At 35.0% G+C, this 12733-nt stretch overlaps 1 protein-coding gene across 1 annotated transcript in view; it reads left to right on the top strand.

Moving 5' to 3' along the window:
- The window catches only part of LOC128192919 (uncharacterized), a 34926-nt gene extending 28951 nt beyond the window's left edge, over nt 1-5975 (top strand). The window contains exons 15-17 of the mRNA XM_052865992.1: nt 1117-1288; nt 1496-1536; nt 2582-5975. Of these exons, the coding sequence (XP_052721952.1) occupies nt 1117-1288; nt 1496-1536; nt 2582-3508 (1140 nt within the window). The 3' untranslated portion in view covers nt 3509-5975. The remainder of the gene's footprint in view (nt 1-1116; nt 1289-1495; nt 1537-2581) is intronic.
- The last annotated feature ends 6758 nt before the right edge of the window (nt 5976-12733 follow it).

The raw sequence follows: 12733 nt of genomic DNA on the forward strand, positions 1-12733 counted from the left end.
AACCGTTTTTTATTTTAAAACGTTTGATAAACAAGTTATACAAATTATATTAATAGCTTTCGTTGGCACGAATGTTAGCGTGAGGGGGTCATCGATGTGGAAGAAAGCTGGAGTGCCTGGAGAAAACCCACGTGTCCAAGCGGGCAACCAGCATGTTTTTTCAACTAATGTCGATCGCAGGATAGAACTCGGGTCGCAGCGGTGATAAGCGAGTGCACTTTAAAACATTCTATATCTACATGTATTTTGTTATTCATTAAACGAATTGTATTTAAGAGAAATAACCAAGTGTAAGGTATGTTTTAAAGGTAAGAATTAAATATGAAAGATTGTAAATGAAATGCTAATTAACGTCCCTTTCTCGAGGCGAAATAAGATATTTTGGTGAAGTGTTTATAATCGGGTATATAATTATCAATCAAATTAATTAATAACCAAGAATTGTCAGCGATGAATGTGCCGAGATTAATTTATATGTAAGGCCATCGAGTAAACAAAATAGTATACAAAGTTCTGTATTAGCATAATTACACATTCTTTTTATTTCTCCCTCTTCTTTAAAATAATAATGAATTGTAACAATCAACTTCTTTTATAAAATAAAGGAATATGAATTAATATTTATTAAATCTCTCAGTCATATTTCCCGTTTGAGAAGAAATTGGGGGAGGTAACTCGCGTTAAAAAACAACAATAGTTTTCACCTGGGACTCGTTTCACAGTACCGCGACGGTGTGGCCAAGGTGAGAAGCCGTACCGCGAGGATGCACGGTTTTACCTGAGCTACCTGTGCTAAACCGCGATCAATTTCACACCACGAGGACTCGCGGTAAATACGCAAACCGCGTTGGCCGTAGTGTATGGCTCTTTGAAATCAACAAGATTTGTCTAGCCTTTGAGCTAAGACTACGCAATCGGTGTGTATTTCGCTTGAAACCAGCGTCATTTAACTTGTTGTGACGCAAGAAATGGATGGTTACATTTTACTGAAAGTCCAAGGTTGTGTTAAAATGGTTTTATTTTTCAGTCTTTTTTCTCAACGGTTATTTTACAGTCTTATCCCACTGTTATTTTTCAGTCTACCTGCTTATCACGTTTTTTGCTTTTTTTTTGCAGTCTCCCTGCACATTTCCACAACTCCCTCAGCCAGAGATGACCATGATCCCCATGTCCCAGGTTCAGGTTCCAAGGATATGGGTGCCTTACATGGACAGTATTGCACTGTCTAACGTAGACGTCAATATCATGCCCTCCCAGGACCCCATGGGTCATGACCTACCGCTGAATGGTAAAAATGTCTAATAAAATTCAATACAGGATGTGCCAGTGAATTGATGGTCAAATGTGGGGGGATATTTTGAGAATGAGAGAGTCAAAAAATCATGCAGGCACTACCCATATATGGTTTCTGATTTTAACCTTTAGAGTTATTGTGATATTATTTATGCATTAGGAAAAGTATTTACTGTTACCCGGTAATCACTGTTTATTTCAGACATGAATACTTTGAGGTTTTTCTTCAATGTTGGTGTTGCTGTAAGTATTTTATGTAAATAATGTTTGAATGTTCTTAATATGCTAATTTTGTGAAGTGGTGTTGGAACAGGGCTCGACATTAACGCTTGTCCGGTACCAGTTAAAAAAAAATATGGACAAATGAATATTGCTGGCCACTTGTCCGACTGGACAAGTGCATTTTTATGTAAAGAAGTCTCTGACATTTAAAAAAGAAAATAAAAAGAAAGTTTTGTGATAAGTTTATCTGTAGTCTCGTTATAAGTTTATCGATTAGTTATTTTGAATTTCGATCCCGACATCAAATTGCAATGCATTTGAATTACTCTTGATCGGGATTGAAGTTCACTAATTTCAAACAACTTTCAATTGAACTGTAAAGGTGTGGATCTTAGTTCTTACAAAGTACCAAACACACATGTTAAGAAAAAGAAAGGAAGAAAAGGTAGCAAAGATAAAGGATTATGGAAAGAATTGTAATTTATTTAAGGTTTCATTCATCATTGATAGACTATAATGACTTTCCATGTTTAGTTTAAAACACAGCCAAGAAATCAATATGACAGTTACATGTATTTTTAAACCTGATGCTAAATTTTAATATGTCTTGAAATTTGTCATGACAAAGCTACAGCTGACAAATCATGTTTAATGTTATATGGAACAAATACATTTAGGAGAGACACTTTAAGTTTCCATTTAAAAAATCAGGTTAATTATTAATGTATAGCTAGAATAATCAATAAATGACTTTATTTTAGTAATACAGAACTGTAGTTTTTAAGTTGACAATATTTGATCTTTAATATTGAAAAGTTTTCGGACAAGTGAAGTTGAAGTTCGGACAAGTAAATATCTTGGTCACTTGTCCGAAAGGACAAGTAGGGAAATAAATTAATGTAGAGCCCTGTTGGAAAAAGTATTAAACTGTACATATAGATTATCACTGGTAACATCAGTGGGAGTAGATTTAATTAATCCATTTTGTAGTTTCAACTCATGAGATATGTTTTTTCTGAAGTAGGAATATGAATATTAGAAACTTGTTATCAATCTATTTGCATAGCATTATGGGATTGTGAGTCAGCAGGCCCTGGCCAATGGAGCAGCTTCACAGGGAAACATCCAGCCTATTGTTTATTGCCACGCAAAGCCGGCTACGAGTCTGGAGCCTGTTCATGGACTCGCTCAAATTGGTAATTCTGCCTCCCCCCTTCAGTCCCCTCCCCCAACGACGTCCAAGTCTGACGACGAGAGTAGCAATCTGTCGAATGACAGTGGATGTGATGCTGATGACATGGCTCCTGGGCAGCTTCCCTTGGTGAGGGACGGAGACAGGCAAAGTGTTGCCAGGGTCAAAGACAACTCTCAAGAGAGTGAGCTCATGGACAGTAATGTGGCCCCAAGACAGAGCTGTGACACAGAGAGTCACTGTTCAGACATGTCCCTTACTGACACTTGTGAGAGCAGTATCGCTGTGGAAACCCAGGAACAGGGTGGGGCTAGACAGTACAAACCGCGCAGAAAGTATTACATGTATGGCAATCTCAAACTCGTTAAGCCCATTAAAGATGTACCGAAGCGATTCATGGATCTTCTGAAATCCATGAATGCAGAGAAGTCACGTGTTGAGGGAGAGCCAATCATATTGGCTGTCCCACAACATCACTTCAAGGTCAGCAAAGTCTCCAACAGTCAGTTCAATCCTAATGCCCCGACCTTTGTTCCTGGTTCCCATGGTGACAGAGTGTGTATCAATAATAGTCAAACGAATGTTTCCCAGTCCCCTTCCTCATCTAACTTAATGTACACCCAACATTTGGTATCATTGGCTAATTCTAATGCTTCATCATATCATCTTACTAGTAGTTCTGTCATCAGTACCCACCCACAGTATCATCCTAATCCTCTCTGCACAGGTTATCCTCCACCCCCTCCAGTGGCCAACCCCACTCCTCCCAGCTTCCTGGCCATTAACAGCATGCCGCACTAGTAGGGGTCCTCCAGCTGTTGACAGGTGATGGGTGTCCAGAACATTACCTAGAGCCATGTTGCATGCACCAACCAACAGTAACCATGGCTTGCAACATTATAACAGCTTGCTTTTTTATGAACAAACTTTGAGCTGAAGTATCAACTTTTCTGAAATTTTCCCAATTTGTTTTAGTTTGATGTTTTTGGAATTTGCTATGTTCTTGACCATTTGATTTTAGGATACAGTATGTGTGATTGTCATGCATTGAAGGATTTTGATACAGTACTGAAATTGTATTGTGATAACATCATAAAAAGTTAATCAACCATGAGCTTGACAATGATCAGACAGGAACAAATTGTCCTGTGAGCTTACTGTAAGAGTTCTTTTAATCAAACAATTTTGTAAGAAGTTTGCTTTTCTGATTTATTTTTATTAGATTTTCATATTTTACGAGTTGTTTTACCCTGCTATGCAGTGGGATTCACAGAGTCGTGTGGTGGATGAAAAAATAATTTTCAGAGCAGTGAAATTTGTTATGTAAAATAAAATTGGTCCAGCAATGGATGTCTTAAAAGATTTCCATTAAACATTTCATAACTACATCAAATAGGATTGTTTAAATCAGTTACAGCTTGTTCCAGTCTTTTAAGGCATAGATTGCTGTCTAAAGGTGCTCTCTTTTGAGTGAATGCCAGTCCCATCCATATTTTCAGAGAAGTGTACTGATTAAAATACCATGGTGATGGGATCATTTTCCTGGTGATGGGTTGATATTGTACATGTATGCAAGTTGTATGTATTATTGTGCCTTGTTCACAGGCTAGTATTTTGTGAATGTGTTTATATATGCCCAGATTTAACAAATTAGCAAAACCTTGCACTTTTTATAAAAACTATGCAAAATAATGCAGGGATTTTTAAAAATATTTTTAAGCTAGCTAGCTATGCTTTTGAAAAATGTTAATCTCAAAAATTTCTATTAAAGCGAAGAACCCTCTGTATCTATTATATTTTCCAGTTTTGATTAAAAACTCAAACTTTGTTGCATTTATTTTTAGTAAACTTATTTTTGTATTTGGAAAATAAATTCCTTAAAGATTTGTACACCAATGGGGTCAATGTATTTCACTGATGCATCTGGCTTTCTGTTTACTTAGCATTTTATTTCAAGATTTCTAATTCTCTTCTCATTGGTGCTATTTTTCTAAGCAATTGCTTTATTATCATATATTTGAAATATAGATATGTATCTCGTTGTAAAATGGATAAAGCTAGACTAGAAATGTTTTTGAATAAACTGCAAAATTACAGCATATCTGGGATCTCAAATAGTGCCAGCTATGATTTCTTTGTGAATGAGAGATGCTTTTACAGCTTTTTTTTCCTTCAGTTGAGCTGATCATTTTTTTACTACTTTGTAAGGCTTTTGCTTGTTTTAGAGTGCTGCTCTCCTGTTGTGGATCAAACCACTGCATTGATGTACTTAATCGTTAGGTTGAGATGTTTGTTTTGCCTTCACAGTTATGTTTTTGTGATTAGAGTTTTGATAAGGTAGATATTCTACATGTATTCCTTTTTGAATTCTTGGACGTATACATGAATTTTTTTTATAGTTTATAGAATGTTGATGTCTTGAAACGAAGTTAATTACAGTAAATCAGAGTGATAAACATTTCCATATCTTTGTGATATCTTCTGACTAGTAACCAATATATTTGAGAAACTTTTTTTTAAAATTTAAACTTGAACAGCAACAGTGTTTAGCAACCATATACTTCAAGGATCTAGATTTTGCTGTATGTTTAAATCTTTAATTTAAAAAGATAATATAGATTATGTAATCTGTATGCCACATTTATTTTAGATTAAATGCTTGTTTAAAAGTGGAACACGTGAATATTCTCTGAAAATTTAACTAGATTTTATTTTTTAGAACAGCAAACAACCATTTTGAATACTAACGTTTGTCAAATACGTGAAGCTGTGTCCCATTTCTTTAGGGATTTTCTAATGTCTGTTTGTACATATTTGAAATTATAGAGTATCCAGGAATTTTACAAGTAATATCTGGGGTGATTTTTATTGATGTGTTAGCTGAAATCCCCTGTGTATTGCGTATGTCTTAAAAGAGGAACGCTGACATGTTTCTCGCATTTTAACGTTTGATAAGATTTTACCTACCAACCCCATTTTACTTTTAATGGGAAATTTGCTAAAATTTTGTGATTGTTTTTGTTAATAGTTCTATAGAGTTGAGTTTTCTGGGCTATGCAAGGATTGTATGAAAGTTTACAGTGTTCCTTCGAAGTTTGATGAGACGACGCCAGTGCATCGTTTTCTGAAGAACTGCTAATACTAAAGCGTGGCCTTTTCTCTTTTGGATACTGTGAACATTATTTACAGTTCTAACAAGATGTAAATTTATTTAAAGCAAAGTTGTTTATTCATTGTTATTTCTTTAATAAAATTTAGTGTTTTTGAACCTGATTCTTTTTTATTAGGTCACCTGAGTAAACTCAGGTATCTGTCCGTTTTCGTCCGTCGTGCGACGTGCGTCGTCCCTTAACAACTTTACATTTTTAACTTCTTCTTAAAAACAACAAGACCAATTGTTACCATTTTTGGTGTGAGGCATCTCTATGGTAAGAGGAATCTAGATTGTGAAATTCGTGGCTCTACCACCCCCGGGGCCAAAAGGGGAGCCAAATATGCCCCCCAAAAAAGCAGCCAAATTTTCAAAAATCATTTTCTCTACTCCCATACATGTGAGGAAAAAACTGGTTACATGGTTATAATGTCCATGAAGCCCTCTACCAAATTGTGAAATTCATGGCCCCTGGGTCAGGGGTTCTGGCTCTAGGGTGGGGCCAATAAGGCCATATAGTAAAAATGTATTAAATCTTAAAAAATCTTTTTCTCTATTCCCATATTTATTTGTTAAAAACTAAATGCATGGTTATGATGTCCATGAAGCCTTCTACCAAAATTGTGAAATTCATGGCCCCTGGGTCAGGGGTTCTGTCTCTAGGGTGGGGCAAATTTGGCCATATAGTAAAAATGTATTAAATCTTAGAAAATCTTCTCGAATTTTTTATCTTTAATACCGAGAAATCGGAAGAATACTGTCTTTTGTTTTATATATTTTAAACATCATTGGTACTTTAAGATTACCAGTTTGTTTTTATTTTTTCTCAGTTAAGCTTCGCTAATTAATAACCAACGAGAATTCCTCAAAAAATCCCGGAGATCACCTAGATTTTTTGAATTTTACAATCTTGCGCTTGCGCAATACATTCACGCTAACGGGATCTGTAGTTTATGTTTCCACAATACCACATCTGCATGAATAACTCAGAAATGATAATACAAATACGGGTAAATTTTCATTGGACTTTTGCTATATATTCTATTCTGTTCATATATATTAATGATTTCTTATGAGAGAAAGTATAAAATAACAAAGATACATTTTAACTAAGTACTGACTTATGTCTTCGTGATGACAAAAAATATTTGATTACATGCAAAATAGTTACATTATATTTCTTAGGAGATTGAAGATAGAATATGTTATATCGTGAAAATGAATAATGTCCTCCGGACCCAGTTTTACAAAGAAAATACGTGTACGTTGGTGAAAAGAATTCTCCCTTTCTTTGGATTAAATTTTTTAGTTGAAAGGTATTTGCAGTCTCAAAAAGGTTTGTTGTGATGAATTTGACTGTTATTTTCAAGGCAACTTCATTAACTTTCTCCAAAATCGTTCCGGAGCGATTCTGCAATTTTCTTTTACACTTCGGGTATAAGTGGGGCATTCTAACTGTGGTAAGGGCCTTTCCTGAGACACAGTTAGATGATTCAAGCTAAGGAAAGTGTAGTGAAATTAATAGCATTATTGTAGGCGTATAGCATTGTTGTGTAAATGTCAATAATAAGGTGTGTCGATGTACCTATTTCGTTAATGTCCGATATGCAATGTCAACCCGTGCACGCACGGGTCGAAGTCTACTGTTTTAGAATCTTCTCTATTCTCTTACTATGTATGAAAAACTGACTTCATAACTATGTTTACCAGGAAGTCCTCTACTAAAATTCTAAATTTTACGTCCCCTTGAGTATGGGTTTTGACTCTAGGGCAGTGCCAAAATGGACATATAGGTGTTAATGCATATAATGTTTAAAAATTATCTTCTTACTCCAACACACCTGAAAGTAAAACTGAATTCATGATTTTGTAGACCAGATCTTTAAGTTTTTCGCCAAAGTTAAAGGTTTTTTAGTTCTTTTTGAAAGATTTAAGGCAGGGAGGTGGTCGTCATTACAAATTTATAATTTTTCTACTCCAGAATGAAACCCAATTAAATGAATATATGAGACTACTCGACAAGTTTGTGTATGGGTTATATGCTACTCAGGTGACCTTTAAGGCCTATTGGCCTCTTGTTTGTATAGCTCGAGTTGTCTCGCCTTTTAGGTAATTTGGTTAAGTTGACTGATCTGTGTTGAATTTTGCATCCCCTTTGGGTCCCCAATTACGACCATGTGACTACGGATTTATGAATTTTGAGTCTTTATAAACAAGGGCTTCCTGGTAGCACATATATTGACATTTATGGTGCGGTTCATTTTTACTTGAATGAAATGAAATATTGAGTGTCCTATCATTAAATTTATAAGTTTTGATTGTATAACCTTACAGTGTATATGTATTGTTAAGTATGTTGGCATATCTCTGCCCCTTGTGTGCAAGTTATTTTTCTATCAAATATGTCGACATGCAAGATAAATATGTTGACATGCAAGATAATTATGTCGACATGCAACATAACTATGTTGACATGCAAGACAATTGCAATTAGAAAAGAATTATACAAATTCTCAAAAAATTTCAAATATCGCCCACCTGTGACATCCAAGATGCTAGATGCTACCTTTTTATGTCGACATGCAACTTCTTTATGTTAAAATGCAAGATAAAAATGCTGATATGCAACTTATTTATGTCAACATGCAACTTATTTATGTCGACATGCAACTTATTTATGTCAACATGCAACTTACTTATGTTGACATGCGAAATAAATATGTTGACATGCAACTTAGTTATGTTTACATGCAAGATAAATATGTTGACATGCAACTTATAAGTTGTATGTCAACATAACTTAGTTGCATGCCAACATTTTTATCTTGCATGTTAACATAACCAAGTTGCATGTCGACATAAATAAGTTGCATGTTGACATAAAGAAGTTGCATGTTAACATAAAGAAGTTGCATGTTAACTTAAAGAAGTTGCATGTTGACATCAATAGGTAGCGCATCTAGCATCTTGGATGTCACATGTTGGCAATATTTGATATTTTTTATAACTCTTATTTGATTGCAGTATTCTTCCATGTCACCATAGATATGTTGCATGTTGACATACCTATCTTGCATGTCAACATATTTATCTTGCATGTCGACATAATTAGTAGAAAAATAACTTGCACACAAGGGGCAGAGATATGCCACCATAGTTAAGTTTACATTCATCTAACATCTATAGGCGTTTTTTATCCCGTAGAAGTAAGAATCCAAAGTCATTCGCTAGATAGTTTCTCATGTTTTTGCGCAATGGATAAATAAGCGCGTTCAATTATGTGAGATGTTAAAAAATCCACAGGTGCTTGTGGACTGGACCGTGCACTACCACCCCTCCCCCCTTCTATTTTTTTTTTCAGTTTTTTTTTTAAATTTCTTTTATTTATTATCGTTAACAACCCCTTATATATGTCTCCAGTCGAAAAATAACAGAAATATCACGACTCTGTGGCATTTTATATTCACACTCGTTTTCCCTATATATAAAAATCAAGTAAATTATTGATATACTCTCGGTCAATCATGGCCTAGCATTGTACATACCTCAACATCATTGGGGAGCTAGAAGTGGTCGAATGTTCAAGTTTCAAAGGGTGTTTCCCCTCAGTGTTCAAATTGTGATTTGAAGGTTTTCTGTCTCATTACCACACCTTTTTATAAAGTAATTCAATTATCTTTATAATTATTGAAATTCACATTGTTTATTCATAATTATTATATATGTGTACATGACGTATATCAAATTAAGTGTCTATAGGGCCGAATACATTGTAAATGGTCACCTTGAACATGGCGGAGTTTCTTATGATACATGTGCGTATGTCGTAATAAATTGAAGAGAAGAGGTTAGACAAATCCCACAAGGTAATTTCCTTATCTATTACTAAATTAACTAATTATAGAAATATATTATAAGTGGTGGAATTCTTTTACTTTTACTAGTTCTCTTGACTAACACACACACAAATATATATATATATATATATATATATATATATATATATATATATATATATATATATATATATATATATATATTAGCTTAAATAATAGTGTAGGTTTTGACGGGTTGCAAATTACATGTATTTTCGTGACTTTGTTCCTTATATCGCTTTTTTTTTTATTGTTAACTCATTCCTTTGCCTGTCTCTCCTATCTATTCTCAAGATAGCGCAGTGTTTACCTTATCTGTAACGATAAAGCTGATTCAGTGAAACTTGAAACAATTTTTTGGACGAAAGGAATGGGTTTTTTCAAAAAGCACCTTCCTCATAAACAAAGCACCAGAAATGGAAATATTGAGGAAAAAATCTTCAGTATATAGTTTACGACTTCATTATTACATGTAGCTCACCCGTTAAATGAGCGTTTCCTCTAATCACCTGTCGTCCGTCTGATTGTCTGTAAACTTTTCACGTCTTCTTTAGAACCACTAGGTCACATGGGAAGAGGGTGTTAAATTCTTAAAATAGTGTGAACCCGTTTTCAAAGTGGAGCTGATTACCAAACAGTAAAACTTAGGAGTGTATCGTGTAAATTAAACCCTCTCCTCAAAAACCACTGCAACAGACATTTCAATTATTACATCAAGTTATATACATGCACAAGTTATATACAGTGAAAATACAAAACTGATCAGACCGTGGCCCCTGTTCTAATACTGGGACCCAAGAGAGGTTCAAAGTTTAACAGAGAAATATATAAGAAAAAGGTTTAAAATCTTTTTCTCAGGAACTACAATTTTACAATTTGTGATATAATTATGCAAGCATCAACATATAGTGTTGATTCTAAATTGTTCAGATCATAACTCCCAGGCCAATACAGGGGCCCCAGGAGGCCTAGAATAAGATTGGTCGGTTGATGCCAAGTAGAACTTGGGATATTATGTTCCAAAAGAGTATGTTTCAATGATGATTTATATTTTAATTTTAGAACTTTTGTGAGTTTCACAACTTTTTAGGAGACATTCCTATCTAAAACTTCTAAATGATATACAAAGTCTGGTGTCAAGTAATAATGTTATATCTACTTGAACCCCAGCTCTAATGTGCTTATACTTCCTGGGTTTCCAATCTTTTTGGAAATTTGTGACACCATAGACATTAAAAAATGTATACCATTATAACCTCTATTTGAAAATGTTTAAGTATTGAAGTATATGTAATATCATTATAATTCAAGTCTCTTTGCGGACTACGGACCGTGTCCCCTTTTTGGTTAACCCTTGTCACTTTTTAAAAAAAAACATCGGGCCAATGATTTGGGATGAAAGCGTTATTCCCCATCTTGTATGAATGAAAAATATACGGAATAGAGCACAATTCTTGAATTTGACATTTATGCTAAGTATAAATATATAGGGAAAGACAACTTTAGATAGTACTAGGAATTGTGAGATTAGTTTATCTACTAGGTATGTTGTTTTTCGATTCCAGTCTTTTTTCTGCATGCATGATTCATCCCCATAATTGTTTATCTGTTATAGAATGTACGTATTGTACCTGATATACCATCTTCATCATGGTATCCCATGAATAAAGGGGAGTGAAACACCATAGCATATAGATGACCGTTAAGACGATTAAGACGAGCTTGGTGCAATGAGCTAGGTGACCCGTTAAAACGGTTTTGAGATGATGTTCTAATATTGGAGAAGAAATAACGCTGGAGTTCGTGTACAGATTGTATATTAGGTCTTGTATTATGGACTTCGTTGTTACTGAATTGAATTTTTTAGATACCCGGGTATTCATTTTTTATCCCCAAACTGCAAATTTTTTGCTTATTTGACACATGTACATTGACTTTATTTATCATTATATATCATTATATATTTCATAACCAAATAATTTACTGAGTGACTATTTCCAGGTGTGTTGTTCCATCTTTAGCAAAAAGCACTCAAAATATTAACACAGTGTGTGCTTTTTAAATTCATTCAAGAAAACGTAAAATGAGTAAGGAATAATTAATCGAGTCAACGTACAAAATAATCGAAATTGAGTCTCGACAACCAGAATTTAGAGAATTTTTCGTTGATTTATTCTCGTCCTCGATGTGGCATGGTTTGGAGAACTCCTTACGGTATCCGTGTTTCCAGGATAATCTCGTTCTGTTGTAATCCGTATGACGTTCTTAAATGTTCAGAACAGATGATATAAAATTCCAATAAAACTTTGAGGCGAAATACCACACAAGGCTGGAGTTTTCCTCCGAGTAAAAGACTTTTCTTGGTACGCTATTGAAGTCGATGAACATATCTAAAGCCTTTTTATTCTGTCTCTGGGGGCATGCTAAGAGCGCCTTTAAGACAATCAATGCACTGTGTATTTACTTATCAAACCACAGAACAAAACGCTTAATCAGTCCACTTCATGGGTCTTACCAATGGTTATCTCTGTGAGCAGAGAGTACGGAATCCCCGATGATCCCTGTGAAGGGGGTCGGGGATTTAAGCGGCCCGAGGATTGTCAGACCCAGGGTTGGGAGGCCACGAACTAGGAATGTTGGACATGGGCTTAAACGGCCCTACAAGTTGTTAATAGTCCTCGGTGTCAACATGCTTAGAAATACATGTATTCTTTAGCTTGTAATTTTATGTCGGAAGAAAGTTGAATGTTAACGCGTTATGGTAGTGATAAGATTGCAAGTGACCTATTAAAAAAATAAAGAAAGAAAATCTTGATATCAATTTTTAATGGGAAAAGAAAGACCGCTTGAGATCGAGGTCCACCTGGTGTTGAGGCCATCGCGCCGAGTTTCTCCCTGGGGACAGCCGTAGCGCCGCTCACCTGTCCGTCGGTTGGTCGGTAGACCGTTTCCTAGTATTTCTCGACCATTGCATTTCCAAAAACTTTCAAAGTCCATCGG

The sequence above is a fragment of the Crassostrea angulata genome, chromosome 7 (assembly GCF_025612915.1).
Source record: "Crassostrea angulata isolate pt1a10 chromosome 7, ASM2561291v2, whole genome shotgun sequence".
Taxonomy (NCBI): Eukaryota; Metazoa; Mollusca; class Bivalvia; order Ostreida; family Ostreidae; genus Magallana; species Magallana angulata.